Raw genomic sequence first — 22985 nt, 5'->3', positions numbered from 1 at the left:
GGAGGGCTTGTGGTTTCTGGGGGGTGTTATCCCCCTACTTTGCTACTGTTGCTTTTCCTTGTGGTGGCTGGAAGGATACATGCATGGATGGATGGATGGATGGATGGATGGATGGATGGATGGATGCAGAATAGATGTGTTGAGTTTTCTTGGAAGCTGACAGAGCTGGCACTGGAGCAGAGAAATCCATTTCCTATTGAGACAAAAGAACGTATGAATATAACTCCAGCTCAACAACTCAAGATGCCAGCGAGTCCTCATTATCTCTGCTCTTGATAGCTGCAAAGAGAGAAGACTAATGGACTAACCTCTGCTGCTAATCACGTTTTTATAGGCTCGTATAGAAGAAGATCGCCCTTTAGGGAAGATTAAACTCTATTTTTACTGTTGGCCACATCGACTGAAAAGCTTACCAAACAATGAGCAAAATATTCTAAACCTTTTTACTTTTCCTGACTAGCTGGTTTCTGTTCCAAGCTGTCTCTTTTAATTTGTAGTGTATCATTTTTACTTGAGCATTAGGATTTCACGCTTTACATTAATGATTCAGGGAATAACACATTAATCCCCGGCATTAAATTACAATCTCCCATTTCAGTTTTCTATCCGACAACAATGGATTTAGCACCGCAAACGGATTTTGGTTTATGTTCTTTATCTCTCGCAATACAATTGCTGTAAATATGAATTTAGCAGATCAAGCAAATTTGGCTGCATTGTTAAGAAGCTTAGGATACAGGGACAAAAAGGGAAGCAAAAAAACAAAACAAATCAAAAGGCACAAACGCAGACAGACCTGCTGCCTATTCCAGGGTGACAGAGGTTTAGAGCTGCTCCCGCTCCAGAGGCCAGCTTCCCTGAAGCCTGTTCGGTTTGTGATTCAGTTGGCTCGCTGCAGCACTGCCCTCAGGCTGTCGTGTCCACAACCTTCAGTGATGGTTGGAAAAGCTTATAATTTCACATTTCTCATTTCTGGCTTTGCCTTTTTTCTTCCTGCTGCTTCTTAGCATCTTTTCATGAGATAATCAGACACAATGCAGCTCCCTTTGACCACGGTTGCCGCGGCCACTGCGTATTGCCCAGTGGCAGGGGAAATTAGCAGCATTTCAGCACAGGGACCCGCCACCAGACAGCCAGTGGGACCAGTTTGTTCAACAAGCGCTCCGAAGCAGCCTGGCGGACTGTGCCAAGGCAGTGTTTTTGTGCGCCTGTCTGTGCATTATGAATGGAAAGTTTTGCGAAAAACTGGCTTTTGTCCGAGCCATGATCACAGCTTGCGTGTGCGCTGGAATGCGAGTGCTTTTCTGTCTCTCTTGACTCGAGGCTCTTCTTTTTTTTTTTTGCCTTCCATGTCTGCCAAAGAGTGTCAGATGACTGTAAGAATGGGAATCTACTGACAATGACCATGTTATTTTGAGTTTTTTTGGCTTTATATTCTTATGTGATGTAACACACTGAAGCGGTTTGACAGTTTGTCATCATGTCAGACCGTCTTTCTTCCTGCGTCAACAAACTGATGTTTTTTTCATAACCAGGACTTGACAGAGACAGACAACTTTTCATTGTGTGTTACAATGTTGCTGATATTGCAAATAGTCGGTTGTTAGTCCAAAAAATAGCGACTTGAGTAGCTATTTTCTGGAATTGTGACTCGACTTGGACTCGCGCACTGATGACTTGGACTCGAGGATTTATGAAATCGGAGCATTCATGAAATAGGACTCGGAAGTTGGATGAAGTTTCTGACTACTTTTATGTGTAACAGGCAGTGACGGAGGACTCGAGTCAGACTCGAGTCCGACTCGAGTCGCTACTCTCTGGACTCGTGACTCGACTCTGACTCAAGCTCAGGTAATGGTGACTCGACTCGGACACTTCTTTGGTGACTTGGACTTAGACTCAAACACTGGGGACTTTAACTATAGGTAATAGTGACACAACTTGGACTCTACTCGGACTCTTCTTCGGTGAGTCGGACTTGAACACTGGAGACTCGAGGCTTGACACGGAAACGACAGTTGGTGACTCGACTACAACACTGGCTGACTTACGTATATTTGCAATTAAAAGCCTAAAATGCCGCTTTCGTTCTTCCATACACGTAATTCTATACACTGCCAACACAGTCATGCCTTCTTTGTTTTCTAGGTCAATAGGTAACTGCGTTTAAGCATGAATCATTCCTGGTTGCATTTATATGTTAATTCCCTTCTCTGTAATTCTGACTCCTCATAAACAACAGAAACGTGGCTTTCAACTACAGAGCACGGGGTGATCCGGTGTTGTTCCTACTCTTTTAAAGTCTACTCCTCGACTGCATAGTACAGAGAAGTCTGTGTCAAGGGCAACAAAGAGGTGGTCATGCAATCAACTTAAACAAAGACTTCATTCCCTCTGTTACCCTAAGCAATATCAATGGCTAACCTTCGTGGAGCCTTTTATTTACACCATTCATTCAGTCACTCTCTTTCTCTGCATCTGCAGCTGTTGCCACAACATGAGGGAGTGATGCATGCATCCCTCCTGTCTGTGGAGAAGTAGGGAAATAAAAAAGGCGAGGAAGAAAAGATGGATGGCAGTAAATGTTGTATACACACATACGATTAAGGGGCGGGGTTGTAGCAAGAGCTCTAAAGGGCAAAAGGCTGCGGGGCTTGAGCAAAAAGCTGGTTCAGCGGGAGGCTGATTATACCACCAAAGGGATCCACTTTGCACATCTAGCATGTACAAACTCAAACAAAGGAGCATGGCAGCATGCAGGCAGCTGAGAGTGAGGGGTGGGGGTCTGGCCCTCACTGCTTTTTTTTTTAATAGCAATGGCACTTTTATGACCATGCTAATAAAGTGCTTCTGGGACAGAGCACCTCCCACACCTCCGCCTGTGCACACGCCAAGAACAGCTTGACTGGGCCTTAGGACCTGTGTTTATGGACACATGGATCAATACGCTCCCCAAGGGGTCTATATTCAAGTCCGAGCTGAGTAGCGTACCCGTTGATCACAGGGGGAAGGGAGGGACCCCAAGATGGCCATTACCAAATCTGGAACAAGGTCTATGAAAGGGCAGACACGGTTCAGTGGGAATCCCAAATCTGCTCTGCAAATCAAACCTGCCTCGAACACAGTCGCTGTGGTAGCCTGGGCGTGCAGGATCCCTCCATACAGCACGCCTATCTTCCTTTTCCTATCTTCAGAAGCAAGTGCTTGTTAATTCAAGGCGTAGTCGCTGATTATTCCAGCCACATCTTTCACCCTTGATTCTCTGCGCCCCTCTCTGCTGGAAATGCAAATCTGGAGCGTGACGAACGATGTAGGGCCGTCTCTGACACGTTGGAGCCCCTGGCGTCCGCATGTCGCTCCCCAGCTTACCTCCTCCAGCTCCGCAGTAATTACCCTTGTTGGATCGCTACGCCTAATCATACTTGATTTTGGGATGCACTGCCATTGTCTCCACTTGTTAGCCCCGCACACTGCTTGGTTCTGATAGAGTACACTGATAATACTGGGGGAATGAGGCATGCACACACACACACACACACAGATACGTGTGCGTGTGTGTGCGTGTGTGTGTATACTGTTGGCTGGTGTTTTTATGAGGGAGCTGTGTACAGAACTAATATGGTAGCTGATTTATTTTAAAGATGATTGTTGTGCCACCAGTGATTAATCCCTCTACAATCTGATCATATCGGCAGGAGATGAATAGAATGAAAAAGGATAAGAAACTTAACAGCAATGTTTAGAATAATAATAATTAATAGGTTCAGATTCTGTAAACCCCCTTTAAGAGCAGAGAGCAAGGGGAGGGCGGTATGGAAGTGGCTTCCAATTTGTTCTCACTTTGTTCCAGTAATAAGATCCAGGCCTTGCTTTTCCAATGGACAAGATAATTAACTCCTGGGGACAGACAGCACAGAGCGCCATGGCTTGGTTTATGGCACATGGAGAGAGATCTCTGCAGCCCAGGCTGAGCATGGTTGCATAAATTGCAGACTTTTGCTTGATGTATGTTTTTACTGATAGATATGGAAAGGGGACAAATGATAGGGGTGTTAGTTGATGGGTTGTAGTCAGAGTGAAAAATGTGACGTGGGGGTGAAATGTAGAAATGAAATGAGGAGGCTGAAAAGAGCACAGGGGTTTCAGCTGTGGGCTTATGTATCTGGCATGAAACCTCTATTGTGTGGTTTTCATCAAATTTCCATTCCTGGTAATGGTGTGGTCACAAATATTATTGCCATTATAATGTTTATGGGCCTTGAATTCATTATAGCTTTGTTTTATAGGTCAACATGCAATATTCCTATTTTATATCATAATAATATACTAATGTTGGTAAAATGTTCTTAAGAAAATAAGGTTTCAAGTTGCAAGACCTGGGCTTGAATACCTTTTTTAAATACATTTTGAATCAACTTTAATTCTGCTGAGTCATCGCCAAGTGTCCGTGGCTTTATGTGAATTGTGAGTCTGCGTTGGGATGTCGTTCTGTTCTTGGAAACAGCTTGCTCACTGTGGGACAGCAGCAGCGGTACTATGAGTCAGGTCAGGCTAATTTCCCTTGCTGTAACCTGCCTCGCTTTCCTGCATTGTGCCCCGTCCAGCAACTCCTTTGGAATGTGCACCATGATGGTTTCCGCTCATTGTCTCTTTAAAGCTCCACTCCTCTCCTCCGCAGCTTATCGCCTGGCTGAGGATGAACTTTGACCTTTTCAAACAGTGAAAGCTCTTCTAATGATGAGCGTTTTTCCATTTGGTCAGATGTGTTTCCTTTGTAGGATGCGTTAGTCATACTGTGATATCTAACATCGTTTCTCTTTCTTTGTTTTCTTTTCCAGAAACATGTGAAGACCCTTGTGAAGATTTGACCTGCAAGTTAGCCTTCGACAACAAAAAGGCCAGGGTCTCCTCCCGTCTTCCCCTCATTCATTCTCTCTGCCTCCTCTGCAGTTTCCTTGCAGGCCCGTTAAACATGGAGGGCCGGCGGGCTATGCGCAGGACTTCATCACCTGACCCTAAAGTAGGAGCTATATCTACTCTGCTAGGCTTTTGGCTCTTAGTAATCCCTGCCTTGTGCAGCGGGCAGACATTCACTAGTTTCCACCCTGAACGTCGGGACTGGGTCTTCAACCACCTGACGGTTCACCAAACCACAGGGGCTTTGTACATTGGAGCAGTCAACCGTGTGTACAAGCTCTCGGGCAACCTGACCCTCCTCGTTTCCCATGATACAGGCCCAGAAGATGACAACAAGGCCTGCTACCCCCCTCTGATTGTCCAACCCTGTACTGAGCCCCTTGTCTCTACCAACAATGTCAACAAGCTTCTCCTCATTGATTATTCCCAAAATCGGTTGCTGGCCTGTGGCAGCCTCTACCAGGGTGTCTGCAAACTCCTCCGATTGGATGACCTTTTTATCTTGGTGGAGCCCTCCCACAAGAAAGAGCACTACCTCTCCAGCGTCAACCAGACTGGGACCATGTATGGGGTCATTGTGCCTTCACAGGACCAGGATGGCACCCTGTTCATCGGCACGGCAGTGGATGGAAAACAGGACTACTTTCCCACCATCTCCAGTCGAAAGCTGCCCCGTGACCCAGAGTCTTCTGCCATGCTTGACTACGAATTGCACACCGACTTTGTGTCCTCCCTCATCAAGATCCCATCAGACACGCTGGCACTGGTCTCCCACTTTGACATCTACTATGTTTACGGCTTCGCCAGCGGCAGCTTTGTTTACTTCCTGACTGTGCAGCCCGAGACGCCGGAGAACAGCATGTCGTCGAGCGGCTCCACCAGTGACCTCTTCTACACCTCTCGCATCGTCCGCCTCTGCAAAGACGATCGCAAGTTTCACTCCTATGTCTCGCTGCCCATCGGCTGCGTGAAGAACGGCGTCGAGTACCGGCTGCTGCAGGCCGCCTACCTCGGCAAGCCGGGCCGCTTTCTCGCTGCCTCGCTCAACATCAGCGCCCAAGATGACGTGCTCTTCACCATCTTCTCCAAGGGCCAGAAGCAGTTCCATCGCCCGCCGGATGACTCGGCGCTCTGCGTCTTCACCATCCGAGACATCAATGCACGAATCAAGGAGCGCCTGCAGTCCTGCTACCAGGGAGAGGGAAACCTTGAGCTCAACTGGCTGCTGGGGAAAGATGTACAGTGCACCAAAGCGGTGAGTTAGATGCTGATGGTTTTGCATGCACACAGATGCACTATTCACACGGTATGCACTTTTTATGATTGTGACTGAAATATGCCTTTTGCATGTGGTGGCACTTCCACAACGATAAATGGCCAAAAAGCTGCTCTCATTGAGAAAAAGGACTAGGTTAAAATAAGCGGTTCTCCCAATTAAAATTGATTTTTGTTTGAGCGATCTGACATCGTTTAATAAAATCCCAAAATCTATCTTTTAAATATATGCCTTTTCACCATTGGTTGTATAACTTAAAAGTACTTAAAAACAAACTTTTGGGGGTTAATATAAACATTAACCTGTTGCATTATAAAACATATTTGGGTTGGTTCTTGCTTGTACAGTTTACAGAAAGTTGTCTGAGAATCTCTTGAATATCCAAGCAAAACTGGTATTGCAACTGAAACGTCCCTGTCCTAATCAATATTGAATCTAATCAGAAATGTATCGAATCTGTGCCTTGTGAATCGAAATCAAATTGATTCAGGAAATCTTTGACGATACCCAGCCCTATTGAGGAATGTAAGTTATTATTTACACAGTTCGTTCTTGAACATCTGTAATTCAGAGTGAACAAGGATCTCACTGAAAATGCACTAGAGCAGGGATCTTCAACAGGGGGTCCAGAACCCCCAGGAGGTCCTCAGAGTCAACGCAGGGGCGCCTTCAAATTACTGTTTTAAATCCCCACTGCTTACTGGCCTATATGTAAGGTAGTCACTAAGGCCATCCACATATACAGGTAATACAAAGGGTTCACTGTGTCACATGTATGTTTAACATTAAAACAATCATTTATAAAAGCACGGCAACAATTATTAGCCTATTTGAATAGCTTAGTATTCTACGCAAAAAGGGTATGTATAAAGGCCAAGTTTAATATGCAACTTAATTTTATACAACGTATGTAGTAAGGGGGTCCCTGCTCCATCTCTCTTTTAGTTAAGGGGTCCTTGGCTTAAAAAAGGTTGAAGACCCCTGCAGTAGAGGATTTGTTGTCTTTGTTGCTGTTTGTAATCAGCCCTCAAACAAGGATGAGATGAAAGAATCATTAATGTACCATACTTTTTAATGGTCAGAATTCCACAATGGTCCAACAACATCTAGGCTACATCTTATTTCCTCCCCTAGAATAAGATCTTAAACAGTAGGGCAAATGACCAAAACTTCTCAATGAGCCCTGAAACCACAGCGTTCAAAGTTTGGAGGGGCGTATGCTGTAATGAAAACAAACACAGCAATTCTCAGGAAAGGCTTTTGACTGCCTTGCGTAGCACACTCTCTGTTATCAAATGATTCGCACACTACATGCAATCATGTCAAATTGTTCTGCAGATCGGTTATCACAAAACAACCACTTTCAAGTATTTTTCAATGTGAGATATTCCTAATTTTTCCTGAGAAGCATCAAAGTGATAATATTCTCCTCAAGCACATTACAAATAAACACACTCTCCGCCCTTTTTACAGCGAGTAATACAAAGCCATGACTCTGCTGCATGTTGTTAAGTAGAATTAACTTCTTGATTTCCCCTCACTCCCAGGAGGCTACAGTCCTCTGTGCTTTCATTCTGTAATTGCTAATAGGAATTTAAGAACATTCAGACTTAATGACTAGTTAAGTGTAAGTAAGTAAGTAAGTAAGTGTAACTAGTCCGTTACTGTGTGTGTGTGTGTGTGTGTGTGTGTGTGTGTGTGTGTGTGTGTGCGTGTGCGTGTGTGTATGTGTGTTATATGAAAACATGAAAGAGTAGGTCTTAATGTATTTTGAAGGTTTAATGATATCCCTTTCCTCGCTAGTATGGGAGCCACTGATCGGCTTCCTTTGTTGCTAATCCCCCCAGGTCACACAATTGACCACTCTTATTAAAATCAGTACATTCTCCATTAGCACAATGTCAGAGGTGATTGTCAGGAGGAGGGAGACATTATCTGGGAGGCGGGAGAAGAGGTTGGAAGAAGGAGAGTAGGCGGAAGAAGGAGAGATGGTGGTATGTAGCAGTGGTGTAGTACTCAAGATCGGTCTTGGTCTCAAGAGCACTTTTTGAAGGTCTCTGTCTCGTCTCGGAATCGCTCAGATAAAGATTTCTTTTAATACCGGTCAAGACCACAACTGCCTTTTGATTATTTTATCAAGGCATTTCTCATGATACAATAATGGTAATAGAAGAGGTGAATGAAGAAGAATCTTAATTTGTTTTTCTTTTTTTATGGGAATGTGGATCTTTCAGATGACTTTGAGGAGTGCCTGTGGTTAGCATTTTCCACATTCTATCGTGACATGCAGTGTGGGACTCGCACTGGTCTGGTCTTGACTAGAGATGTTCGGTATCGCCTCCGATACTGCCTAAAACGTTGGTATCTACTGGAGTACTGGAGTTTATGCACCGATCTGATACCAAGTAATAAAGCCCTAAAGAAATTCTACGTTAAAGTAGTTGATTTTTGTTTTTTTTTCCGTTATAACTGACTGTCAAACTGGATAATAAAAGAAAGTTCTGTGGCATTCATTGTTTGTGTTTGTTCATGTTTCACAAAGAGTATAACCTGAGCCAGACAGACAACAAAGATAGAAATCATATCACATCCATACAGGGATAGTAATATACAGTTGTTAAAACATGATAAAATATATGACACACTGGTATCGGATCAGTACTCGGTATCAGCCGATACCCAACTTCAGGTATCAGAATCGGTATCTGGAAGCAAAAAGTGTTATCGGACCATCTCTAGTCTTGACTCAGTCTCAACCCCTCAGAGTCTTGGTCTTGTTTCGGCCTGGATACACTCTGGTCCTGGTGATGACTTGGTCTCACACATTGGTTTATCTGGTCTTGACTACAACACTGGTATGAGGTTGGGAGGGTTAGGGTCTATCTGTGGGAGCTTGAATTAGAACCCCGATCATCTCATTGTGCTCTGAAGGGTGCCAGCCGTTACCTGCACAGTTGCACCTCCCCCTCCATTCTATAGACACGCACTGCCGATAACGTTCTGCTCTCCTTTCACATTATACACTAAGGACACACAAGCTATGCAGAGATAAGACGATGCAAAATACAGTCCTTAAGACCATGTCCTCATCCTCAATGAGCTCCTAATAAATCCATAGTATAATACGGATTATGCAGATAGATGTCAATGGATGAGTCAACACAAATTTCATTTAACAACCGGATATGTCAAGCATGCTAACATTGTCTGCTTGCTGTTAAATCCCCCCAACTCACACAGTGTGGCTGCTTTAAAGTGCACATATGTTTCACATCTTGTGTTTCTTGAATAAATATGTCCCAGATTCCACGCTGTGCGGTATTTTTAGAGTATCCTTTAAAATATGAGGTGAATCAAGGTTAGACCATCCCGAGAGAGTGTATTTGTTGTTAACAATACTTTGCTTGGTTTCTGAGAAAACGACACGTACCGTCCCCGGTGCCTTTCCTCTGGTCCATTGCTAACAGCAGCTCAAAGCTTACACCCCCAGCTCCCATTGCCGTCTTGCAGACGTTTCACTGTGTGTGCAGGGCGCTTACATGCAGGCCAAGGCCGAGGCTGGGAATGGAACTGAGGCTGAGCCAGGGGATTCAGACACCGCAGCCAATCAAAGATTTATCACCCAGCCGTCCAGCCTTCTGCCATCTGGAGATTCACACCATCTTTGTAGTCACTCCCAAGGAAGGGAAGCCATGATTGAATAATTTCTGTATCAGGCTGTGTGTGTGTGTGTGTGTGTGTGTGTGTGTGTGTGTGTGTGTGTGTGTGTGTGTGTGTGTGTGTGTGTGTGTGTGTCGCTCTCTGACTAACACTATCATCCTGTCCTGCTTTTTGCTCGTGCTCCACCAACTAATTAGCCACTCGTGAGAGCAAAGGGGAGCTAGTGTTGATATCACCGATATACCTTGGGAGGGAAACTCTGATATTATGTCACACAATTCATCCATTCAAATTCTGCCACTTTGTGACATAGTTTCACATGATTATGTAGTCAACTGTTGAAGCAGACCAAAGTGTTTTCTCAGTATTGTATTTTACCGTATTGCGAGTAATTTGATAAGTATTAATCACACAGGGTTACAGTCTATTTTTGTCTCACCGCGGCTGTGCTAAAGATAACCAACATAATCTGTATGAAACAGTTTGAGACGTGGCAAATTTACATTTATTCACTGCTGGTGAGATTTGTGATAAGGCAGAGGAAAGCCAGGAGGCAAAAAACAAAATCTGCAAGAAGGTGTATAAGAAAAAAAGGGATCAGGCTTGGCGGCCAAGTCTGCTAAGCATAAATCATCTAAACAATCTAGATATAATCAGAACCAAATGGTCTGGATCCCCAAAGATCATATGTGGAATAGCTGCATGCATTCGAGGCAGCAGCTATTGATAAGCCAAAGTCTGGAACTCACGGCTGTTTCTCAACATATCTGCTAGCTTTCCCATCTGATTTATTCTTTGTGTCCATGTCTAATCCGCATATGTTTAAATTACTTGCAGTACATTTGATTTTAGAACCATGAGAGAAGAGAATGAAGTAAGCTTACATGATTCTTCCCAATTTGAATACTGCAGTGGAGTACCCCATAGCACTCTGTGCTATTTCGGGCAAAGGAAATACAAGGAAATGCCATAACGTGGCGGGCGTGACTATGAGAGCGGAGGCGATTGTTCCTTGTCAGCATTATTGCCTTTGCTCCGCTCATGAAAGTCTGCGTAGTACTGAAAGGTTTTACAGCCATGGAGTGTGTAGAGAGAGGCTAAGAGCTGCCTACCAGAGTAGGAAATGTCACTCAACATAGCCTGCCTTATACCACTCTGACAGGGACGAAGACGGAGACAGGCGAGACATAGATATAGGTGGCAGATAGAGGAAATAATGAGTTGGGGTTGGAAAGAGAGGGATATAAATTCGGAGGGAGAATAAGATAGTTTGTGAGCGAGTGACTATAGGATGTATACATTGGAGGAGTGCTTGGCCTGTCTGGACATCTCACTTTACTACACATGGCACTTTGAGGCCACTGGCACTCAGACTGTGTCAGCTGACCTGATTCAACACCACAAAGACCACTGTCCTTCTCCTCATTCACCACCTCCTCCTATCTTATCTGAGATAGATTCCCAAACAGGGGTACTTCTGCTATTGCCAGGGGGTACGGGGAAAGATTGTGAAGACAAACTTGAAATTATGATTTGATTAAAGGAACTCATCAGCTGTAACACCTGAACACTACATGTTGCAGTTCTGTAAGAGTGCGTGAAAACTGGTTAAAAAGCGAGCAACAGAAGTTTAAACAGGTAACTAAAAGCAATGAATGAATGGTCAAAGGTGCTAGAAGTAATGAATGAAGTAATGAATAAATGGTTGAAACCTCTAAAAGTTATGGATAAACATTTAAAACAGGTAGCTAAAAGTCATGAATTTATGGTAGAAATAAATAGCTAAAAGTAATGGATAAACGGTTTAAATAGTTAGCTTAAAGGAGAATCCCGGTCACTTTCAACACGTAGCTCTGTTGTTTTGTAAATTTGGAGTGGTGTCAGTAGCGAGAAAAAACGACAATCGGTGTTGCCTACACCGTGTTATCCTCCTGCTAGTGTTAGCACCGCGGAGGCTAAAACAGGCCAAGTTTTAAACGTGCTTTAACCTCTTAGCATTTTCGAAATGTCATTCCAAGTGCCTACCCATGTGAAGTGATTTATTCTGAGTGAACACAGTGAATCTGACTGCAGTAGATGTGAAAGAAATGCATAAAATGTGTACTAATTCAGCTCTGTTTGGTTCCGGTGTTGAGACGGCAGTAAGACGAGTGCTCCGGGACGTCTACAAACTACAACACCGAAAAGAGATACAAAAATATATATTAATTTAATGATTAAATAAGATAGTGTCTCCAAACTTACCTCAATTATAAATTGTCTCCTTCTAGTTGCACTACAGCACTTACTTTAAAAAAAATAAGCATATGCCAATTTTTGAAACTATTTTTGTATCTCTTTTCGGTGTTGTACTTTGTAGACGGTCCCGGAGCACTTGTCTTGCCGTCTCAACCAAGGGGGTAAGCTTTGCTTCAGAACTCGAACCTCCTATGGCGCCATTTTGATGCTACAAAGCGATCACCACCCGTTAGCATTCCATTGACTCCCATTCATTTTGGCGCCACTTTGACAGCAAATAACTTTACATCTGAAGCGTTTAAAGACTCTATTTGTCCGTTGTTTATTTCTAAAGAAACACGACAATGTATAAAAGGCTCCATTACCTTGTACCTCGCGTTATGGCTCTGTAGCAGACATTTTTATAAAAATAGGCTAACGATTGTGTCATAACCAAGCGACTTACTGTTGCATAGTAGAGGAATTACCATATAGTACAGGAGAAGCTCGCAGGCAGTTTCGACTTACATTAGCTGTTTAAGTTTAATTACTAATGTTAACTAGCATTTTAGTTAGCAATAATTAGCCTGTGCCTATGTTATCTCCTTACATATACCTATGCCCTCCGTCTCTGTAAGATTGGTAATGATTGAGATTTCTCTTGGCACAGCTACCAGAAGACTAGTAGTAATAATACTAATTAATAGTTAATAGTTGAAATATAATATAGTGGTAGTAGTATGGTTGCTGACTAAACCAATCTAAATATTGACCTTTGTATGAAAATAGTATGAAAAATGATATCCCTATCCAAAACAATATCCACTTTTATATAATAAATGGTGTTATACATTTGGAACACATTGGGAATTGATAAAGGGGTACAGTACGTGAGTTCATCAGACTGGGCTGTGGGGGTACATCAGACCAAAAAGGTTGGGAACCATTGGCCTACAGGACAGAGTTAAGTCTTCACACTGAGCAATTCTTTTAAACTGTACAGTATAGTCACACCCAGATTTTTCCAACAGAAGTCAAACTTAATGAGACTTTTTGATAGTGATTATTTTCTAATGAATGGGTAAATACAGCTCATTGCAGCCTCTTCGCTTAGATGCATATCTCGGGGTTGCATGGTTATTACGCAGTGTGTTTGCCGGAGCACATAGTTATCATGCAGCATGTGTCTTCCTGCAGAGGTGTGATGATAGGCCAGGGTAATGAGCCTCGGTGAGAGCAAGGTGGAGCTCAGTCAGGCGGAGCTGAAACATGTCTGCCAAGTGGAAACAGAAAGGCAAGCGTTTGTCTGGCTGGGAGACTTCCCTGCACACCTCCACCTCGCTCTGATCTCCCTCCCTCTCCCTCTCTCTCTCTCTCTCTCTCTCTCTCGCTCTGTCGCTCTCTCTCTCAGGCTCACCTCTCTCAACCCTTTGTCCGTCTCAGACACTCTCTGCCACTGCCACGGTTTCCACAACTTTGACCATCGCTCTCTCCTTCTGGCCCACCCGGTCACCTTCATCTTCTGTCTTCTTTTATAATGCTCTGCGCCTCAGCCTCGCCACTCTCCTAATGTCTTATTCTCTTATTCTCTGTCTCCGCTGAGGTATTTTTGTCGCTCGTACAGTTCATTTCATGTGGAGGGTTTCCATGTTTAATGTGACACATTTTTCTCACAGTCATGAGTTGTTTTTTTTTCTTACAATGCTTTTCTACATTCCAGTTTATCTCTTGTCCTTCATTCATACTTCTATAACAGGGGGCTGCATCCTGCGGCTCCTGAGCCCCTCTCCAGTGGCTCCCTATAGCTTCAACAACAAAAAGATTAAATTGAAATGAGTAACAATTATTTTTTTTTTTAATTTTCATTTAACATTGTTGAAGGCCTAAAGTGATTCTTACATAATCAATTTTTGTAACCTTTCATCCAACTAAATCGTGCATACCACTACGGCCCAGCGTCTATCCTCTTCAAAGACAGTGCCATAAAAAAATGGCAACAAACATCACTATATTAATGAATGCTCATTAAGAAATATGAGTAATGTTGATAGGCTAATTTAGACTTAACACACTGTGTTATCTTCACTATAAGGCTCAAATATTTTTTGCGGCTCCAGACAGATTTGATGTTTTTACCAAAAGTGGCTCTTTTGATAGTAACGGTTGCTGACCCCTGCTCTCCTCTCTGTCTGCAGCCGGTGCCCATTGACGACTCTTTCTGTGGTCTGGACATCAACCAGCCGCTTGGTGGTTCTCAGCTGGTGACCGGTCACACTCTCTACACCGAGACACGCGATCGCATGACTTCGGTCACCTCCTATGTCTACAATGGCTACTGTGTAGCCTTTGTGGGCACCAAGAGTGGACGCCTAAAGAAGGTGAGTACCAGCTTCTTTTCCCTCTTCTCACCCCCTCACCCCAGTTAAAGGCCTGCTGTAGGGGACTTCTGCTCCCTGCTCATCACTGTGATACATAAAGACACTGTCCGGTGGTCCATGGGGTACAGACACCGTGAAGTGGTCCTATTTCCGTACAGATGGATCATGGTCACAGGGAAACGTATCTCCTTAATATTTAATGCCTGCTGTCAAAGCGTCGGAGAGGCATAATGGCGATGGCTAGCTCACTCTAGTGGTCATTACCAGTTCCTTGTTAAGTGAGCTCCAGTGTCGCAGTGTTGAATAACCTGCACTGGCCCATTAATTTTAATAGGCACCTTTCTGCCTGTGGCTCACTGAGAGGCATAAGAGAGAGCAGGCCCATGCACTAAACCTCCTAGTCTTGGTTAGAGAATACAGACGCCACAGAGGGTTAAGGGCTGCTGGCCAGTTAGTAATGATAGATTTTGCACCCCAGACACAGCAAAAAGGGTATTAGATGAGGTTGCTCACTGACAGGATTGAATGGTGAGGAAAGTGAGCGCTATGCTCTGGAAAATATCTACGCTTTGCTGATTTAATTTAGCACAGCTGTTGCACTGTTTTGGCACCGATGCTGAGGCCATTTGTCGAATGTTAAAATGTTAATGCCCTGTTTTAATGTACATAATGTGTTTTTGTGGCCGCATTGTGTCACCATAGTTGTTTGTCGTGCATACTGATGGTGCTTTCTAGATGACAGGTTTTGAAGGACTTGTCAGTGTTCCCCTTGGCTCCTCCATCCATGGGGCTGCCTGTTTGAATGAAAAATTAAAAAGGAAGAAAGTTTTTTAAAACCATTCAGAAACCCCCTTTTTTTTTCTTATTTCAAGCATGGCAACGCAAAACAAACTGGACTGGTTTGAGTTATTTTGGTCTCCATCTATTCATAATTAAATCAATACACCAATCAGGCTGTGGTGGAGGGAATATTCATTGGGTGTAATCCCCTGTTTGAGCTGTTAAATAATTTAGCAAATTTTTCTTCCTGGTTAAATTAGATGAGACAGAAAATAGTGTTTTCCCCGCTGTGTTGCAGTTGCTTGCATATTGTTTTTATCTCCTCGCTTCCTGCCACACTGCCGCTTGCCTTCCCCCAGTCCTCTGTCTCTATCTCCCATCTTCTGCTCCCTGTATGAAAATCCATGCAAAGTAGCCTTGCGTGCTGCTGTGTACTCCGCAGAGGGGCATGACTGTAACCACAGTAACGCTAACACGGGAGAGGAATTAACCAGGGTATGAGAAGGACACCTAGAGAATGGGTACCAAGGTCTGTGGACCGAGCAGAAAAACCTTGTGGAGAACTCAACCACAGAGTCTGAGCCACGTTAAAAACAATAAAGGTTGTAATACAACTTGTACTAGCAAAACACATTAGCAGTAACTTCCCAGTAATCATCGGATTTATTGTCTATTGGGAAGTTAGGTTGCGGCAGAAATCACTTTGGCAATGTAAAAAAAAGAAACCAGAACAGCAGTGAACACAATTTCAGACATGTATACACAGACATCACTACATATAACATGTACCAAGGCACTTATACACCGGCAGGAAAAACCTTGTGACCGAAAAAGACCACAAAAGAGGACTTGGATCTGTTTTTCAATCTCACTGTGAGGTAGCTTGGATATGAAAATGCAGGACTTTTACTTCAAATAGAAGTATTCTGAATACCTTGATTATACCCAGCGAAAGGTGCCATGGACATCATCTCTCAACATGTTGTATATTGAAAGGTATGAGAGAAAGCAGTCATTAATGTTAAGAGTAATGAAACATTGATTATTATCTCTTATTAGCGAGACCATTTGGATTTTAGGTTTTTAACCTCTGTTTTTGGTAAGTGTGTATTTTAGTGGAACCGTGCTGTTGAGTTTGCTGGACTTCATTTGAATCCAATTTGTTTGAAATCCCGCGATTAGATGAGCAAAGATTTGCATGCAGGTACGTTACTGGACACGAACCGGTCTTGATTTACCAAGCACATGTTTCAACGAGCACTGAATGTCCACCTAATGGGCATGAAAGAGAGAAGGGCCACAATTAGCCTACCCACCGTAGCAGTGTTCAGCAGCGTGGCGAAAGAGAATGAATAATCAATAACGCTGCATGGCAGTGGTGGTAGGAAGAGGACTGCTTCGCCCACCGCCAATTGTTAAGGTGTGTGCGTGTGTTTCGGTCTCCCCGAAATATGCATGTGTTTACATCGAGAGTGTTATCCATTCACTCCCCCAGGTGTTGCAGAGGGACAGGGTGACCCGATGAGCCCCGGCTGCAGCTGATCTGCACCAGTCTGATAAGAGTTACGTGTGGACTGGGTTAGGATGCTGCAGGCTTCCTTCAGATCTGAGCATGACACAGCTATATGGTGACAAGATTTGATGTTTTGCTGGCGATACAGTTCTATACCTTTTTTTATTTTTATTTTTTTACCTCTTTCCTGCAACCAGGAAGGACAGACAAATGGGGTTGAGGGGGAGGGAGAGTGTGGCGATGCACAGTTAGAGGGTGTGAGTGTGAGCCATGATGAGAAAAAAATAAGAAAAAGAGTAGCAGGAAGACGCCAAGATAGAAGGAGAAGGTACTGGGGGAGGGAAGAAGAGACCGTTGAAATGTGAATTTAGTGCCGCCAAAGAAACCAGGGCTGCACCGCTGCCTGTAATTGGATTGGCTCCCTTCCCAAAGAATCCCCACTCCCCTCCCCTCCCCTGCCCTCCATCTCTCACTTCCCCATTCAATGCCACTCCTAATCCCCCCCAACACCCCCAACCTGTCGTTCTCCCCTGCAGACTGGCGTCTGTATGTGCTGCTGTTTCCTGGGCTTTGCTGGAGCATGGCAGAGCAGGAGGGATAGTGTTGGCGGATGCCGCTGCCTCTGGCTGGCTTTTGCGAGGGGATTGATTGAGAAAGAGGGGTTAAGAGGGTGGGGGAGTGAGCAAACACTAAGATGAGGAGAATGCATGTATCATAGAAAACAATAACACTACAGATGTGAGCCTCGTAGGGTATATTAGCAATCACCGTGTGAAGCGCTTCCATTTTACTGTGTCATATAGAATCAAACTAAAATATCTAGATTTCGGGGCGGCCTCTAGCTCACCCAGTAAGAGCGTTCGACCCATGTTGGCGGAGTCCTACAGTGGCGCAGGGTTTGAATCCGGCCTGCTGCCCTTTGCTGTGTGTGTCATCCCCAATATCTCTCTCCTCCTTTCATATCTATCCACTTTAAAATAAAAGGGAAAAGCCAAATCTATATTTCCTGAAAATGGAGGTTTCTCATTCCCAACCAAGAGTGGACCCTAGTACTATCATACGATAGCAATGTGTTAAATGTGTAGTCTGAGTGTCATGAGGCCTTCAGAAACTGGTTGTGGACTTCAGGGTGGCACCCCTGGAGGCGATGATTGATTGTGGAGGGCAGTAGATGTTCACCTCAGCAGAAAAGCTGCTAGGGGGCAATCAATATTGCTTTGTGCGCTTTTTTTCTAGCAACAGCGAAACCAGTTCCAATCAGTCCCGAAGCTAACACACAGAAGATGGTCCAGTGAGCTCGTGGTCCTGCCCATGAGTTAATTTCCTATTTAAATTCTAGCTCTGGATTTACATTGACACTCACCAGGCTCCGTCATCTACGTTATCGCTCTTATCTACCCGGAGACCAAAAGACTGCTACGGGGCTCGGCGAGTCAGACTGTAGAGATAGGTGATCTGCTATGCAGTTTCTTCTGGATACACATTACCCAAGAATTGCATCATCTAAATTGGAATTGGCTGTGTGTGGTTCATTTTTTTTTGTGTTTAAGCAGACATATATCCCACATGAGGACTGGGATTGGTGGGAAGCAACAACGGCATTAAGGCGGAGAGGATCTGCGCGGAGCACAGCCTTTGATATAGATGGAGATGGAGGGCACGGCTGCAAATGTTAAATTGGATGTTAAAAGATATCCCAGCGATAGATGAACGGGGAGGTTAAAGCAAGCTCAGTAGAGGCACATTCTGGATTCCCCTGTTAATCAGACGCAATTCGCAGACAGTGAGAATAAACATCCTCCATCCCAGTTCTCTCAGAGCAGCAGGGGTTAAGTGCTGCTCAACCTGAGACCACAGGGATACGTTCCCAGAAGGCTTTTTAAATATATTAATTTTTAAATATATTCTTTCAGCAGTTTTAGGCTAGTTTTTCCTCAGTATTTTGACCTGCGCTGCATGCTTAGTTTTCTTTATTCAACCCTAAATCACGGCGGTGGATGTGTGCATTGAATGTAAGTCAGCGGTTGATTAGTGCTGGGTTGTGTCAGCAGTAAACCATGGATGGAAAAAAATAAAAAAAATAAATGTCTTCTGGCTCTTTATCCCTAAAGCCTTCAACCATGATGTGCTGCTTTTGGCCTAATTAATTCTTCTCATCATGCCCTGATGAGTAATCAGGAATTGGTTTGGATGATGCCCCTGGCAGCTGAAGGGGACAACTTGAAAGGGTGGTTCAGGTGTTTAATTGGACAAGTCCTGTTGAACTGGTTAACGTGGCAGAGGGTGCATGTCTGAATGCACTGGCGCGAATAGCACCAAGGATGTGTGTGATGTGCAGACATTGTGTGCTGCTGAGGGTAGCAGCTGATCATAGGGCATAAAGTGTCGGGGACTTAAAAAGGCTTGTAAATGCAGGCAGCTGCTCCTGCAGGGCCCTGGTGGACAAGTGGTAACATTCCCCCCCCCCCATCCCTCACCCCTCAATGCTGTGTTCACCCCCAATGAGCCTCAGAGAGTTAGTACTTGGATCCGTCGCCTTCACAGGGAATTGGATGTGGGAACCTGAGCCTGTTGCCTGTCAACCTGGAGGCTGCTCACCTGCTCCCCTTGTCCAGGTCCTGCTTTGGCGTAGCCTGGCTTAGCCTGGTCTAGATTTTGATGTGGAAGCGAGGGATCTAAGCAGAGTTGTTGTCACTCTGTTCTCCAACCCTTGGGCTCCGTATTTGCTGGAGCCCACCTGGATTGCCAACCTGGTAGTCTTGCATTGCCAGACCTGTCTCCACAGCACTGCAGAGTAAGGACTGGCTACACCACACGTAAATTCTGGAATAAGAGAAAAAGAAACGTTTTGGGTGACGCTAAGCCCCGGACGCAGCAACGGTGGCTCTGCAAAATAATCTCGGGAAGGAACTTGTTTACACCCCGCAAAAGGAAACTCCACGTACAATATTAAATGAAGTACCATAATTTGCTCTTTCCAGTGTATCATCCCAGTTAGAGAGTAAATGCCGTAAACATATTCTTTTTAAATTTTTACAATCATTCCCACGAAAGAAAGTTTGTTGTGGTTTCCCTAAGCGAACAAAGTTTGAGAACGGCAACACACAGAGAGCGGAAAGTGCTGTCTGGCAATTATCATGGAAAAGTATTTATGTTGATCCAGACTATCAACCTGGTAATGGAGGAAGAAATTGGAGAGAGAGAGAGAGAGAGAGAGAGAGAGAGAGAGAGAGAGAGAGAGAGAGAGAGAGAGAGAGAGAGAGAGAGAGAGAGCTCTAACTAGCATTGAAGATGATGTCTCTATAGCAACAACTGAACAGAAGCCCAACCTGTGTCCTGTCATCTGCATCCTCAAAATCATACACACAGACACGCACACATATTCACTCCTATGATAAAATGAAGTATGATATGAACATGAATCCCGTTTATTTCACTTTATTAACAGCTTTCAGTTTTTGTTTCCAGTTGCTCATTGGTGCTTACACGTCGGATTGCAAATAAACACAAAGCACAAACAATTAAGCATTTTAATAGCTTTATTAAACCTCTCCATTGTCACTGCGCGACTTGCATTAACCTTGAGCCCACATGAAAAGAAATACAATTACAACTAAAAAGCATTGTCACAATTGCCACCAGGTAGAATTAGTTTCCAATCATCGTATTCAGAAATAGTTATTTCTCACTGAATGCCTAGTATAATAGCCGTAGCATCACTTTGTTTCAGATTGAATGGTGAGGTCCAATTAACCCCACACAGAACAAATCATTGCATCCCTTTGTTAAAACTTTGTTTTGATTTTTAAAATTCAATGAAAATCATCTTACTCAATACGCCTGTTTACGAAGCAGGCGACTAACATTTCGAACTTAGCAAAATGACAAATTGACAAGTGGCACAGAGACACAAGGAGCATTTTAGCTGGAATGAGAGCTGCCAGTATGTATCTATTACAGCCATGTTTGCCTGCAACCTTTTTAACCATGTTGAACTGAACAATACAAACTCCGTTTGCCCACCGGCAGCAGCCAAGCATAGCCTGCAGAAAGTACTTTTGCTAGTTAAACAACATTTTCTCTTCCAACACAACTTGGAGCACTTTCTCATAATGGCTGAATCAAATGTCCTACAGTAAAATCGGCGCTATTTGGAGAAATGCAAAATAGAGATACACTTGGTATTACCTCAGGGCCTCAAGATGTCTTTTGGGTGCCGGCTGGCAGAGACTGTCGACCGTAACCTCTACAGAAAGAGGTCTGAACTCTACTGAACATCAATGAGGAACTTCAGTAGAGCATGAGGCTTTCAATCCTCCGTCTTATCTGTGAAAAAACAAATTTTCATAGTAAAGATGATTCATTGAGGCAATGCGCATTACTGTGGCCTCCTTAGTCTGGCAGAATGACTGTTTGGGGCTTTGAGTTTATTTCAATGTGCATAAATTAGGGCTGCGTGATGTGAGGAAAATATGCGATAACGTTGTTGAATACCCCGATAACGATAGTCCTTGTGATTAATAATCGGATATTGAAGTGTACTCAGATCGGCTGCTTTCAGTATTCTGCTAAAATGTGACCAACCGCTTGTTGAATAAAAAAAAAAAAAAACCCTGAAAGGAAATCATTTCCAACATTCTTTTATTGTACAAATTAAACATTAAACCGAACACAAAATGGCACCATTAAAAATGAAGAATGATAGTTACATGTTTCGCGATGTGTTTATTGCGCAGTTTGATATCGCGATGATGATGATTTAAAAAAAAAAAAAAAGCTTTATTGTGCAGCCCTGGTATAAATGTATGTATGGGTGTGGGCTGTGTGTGCTTGTGTGTGGAGGTGGTTGCCGTATGTGTTTAATTACCATAACCGTCTATAGTCTTGCTAATGACTAGCTTGTTGGTTGAGTTGGTAGGATGTCTGTGGGACCTTTTGGGAACCTGGCCTCCACTTGACTCCCTCCTGCTCAGTTCTGAACCCGGTGCCAGAGAAAGAGCCGGCCGGCGGCAGTCCCAAGCTGCAGCAGCAGGCTGTGTCTTTCATGGCTGTCTTTAGAGTACAAGCCTTTCTCTCTGCCAGACCTGGTCCAGGCTTCTCTAAACACTTCACTGTTAAAAGGCTAAAGGGAAAGCAGAGAGCCCCTGCCGTTCCATTCATCCAGGCCTTATATCTGCTTTTCCTTCTTCGTCTCTCTGATTTTCTCTCTCTCTCTCTCTCTCTCTCTCTCTCTCTCTCTCTCTCTCTCTCTCTCTGTCTTGCTGTCTGTATCTCTCATTCTCTTTCTTTCCATAGCAGGGAGTTAAACGTTGCTTGGCCAGACAACCGGCTGCCCCCTCTCGTTTTCTTTCTTTTCATATGCCCTTCGCATTCCCCTCTTTCTTCCTCTCCCTTTCTCTGTCTCAGTCCCTCACTCTTCCTCCCAGTCTTCTCCTCCTTCTCTTCCCCTGCTCAGACTGTTCCAATGACACAACCTAACCTGCAGTGATCTCATTAATCTGTCCGCCTCTCCATTCTCTTCCTCTAATTGTTTGCTCTTTTCTCTGTCGAAGGTGTTTTCATTGTCTCAACGACAACAGACAAATACTCATACAGTGCATACGTTTTGACTTCAGATGGATTTTTATGCATGTAGGCTTCATTTAGCCACTTAAATTCAGCCGATATGCAGCAGTATGCATCCATGCCAGCGTAGCCAAATCCCAAAAGACACAAAGACAGAATCCCATATGTGCATTAATATGTTGTGCACTAGTTATTTATTAATGTATCGCCACGATCACAGTTTTTGTTCTTAGCTTATTTATTAGATTTGTTATTGGCATTAGCTTCTCATTTTATTTTTTATTTTTTTAAAGGAAACAAATTACCCTGTGGAGTGATTCCCATAATTGGACTTCATGAGTGAGATTAATTAACCCATTGTTGTTGGCGCCACTTTTCACCAGAGACTGTGTGTAGAAAGAGCATTGCTGTAATCCAGTTTTTTTCAACATATTCTCTTGTTGATTGGGCTACAAATTAGGTTAATGGCAGCATTATTTACCTTGCCTGTGAACATTTTCTCATGTTTGGAAGTACTTGTGGCCTAGAAGGGGAAAGAAGTATGTAGATCTCAGCTCTGCTTTTACACTGTTGCTCGCATACAGAGCCTGGAAGTCACACTATGGATGTGGGTTGTGTGGTTTTTACCAATGTCGGGAGCAATAGCGTCATTGGGATTGGGGAAGCCACATCAAACGCC

The 22985-nt window shown here is 43.9% G+C and overlaps 1 protein-coding gene across 1 annotated transcript in view; it reads left to right on the top strand.

Moving 5' to 3' along the window:
• The window catches only part of plxna2 (plexin A2), a 212695-nt gene that overhangs the window by 24464 nt on the left and 165246 nt on the right, over positions 1-22985 (top strand). Inside the window, exons 3-4 of the mRNA XM_028582483.1 lie at positions 4839-6172; positions 14266-14448. Of these exons, the coding sequence (XP_028438284.1) occupies positions 4839-6172; positions 14266-14448 (1517 nt within the window). The remainder of the gene's footprint in view (positions 1-4838; positions 6173-14265; positions 14449-22985) is intronic.

Source organism: Perca flavescens, chromosome 7 (assembly GCF_004354835.1).
Source record: "Perca flavescens isolate YP-PL-M2 chromosome 7, PFLA_1.0, whole genome shotgun sequence".
Classification (NCBI taxonomy): Eukaryota; Metazoa; Chordata; class Actinopteri; order Perciformes; family Percidae; genus Perca; species Perca flavescens.
This window is presented reverse-complemented; position numbering and strand designations above follow the sequence as displayed.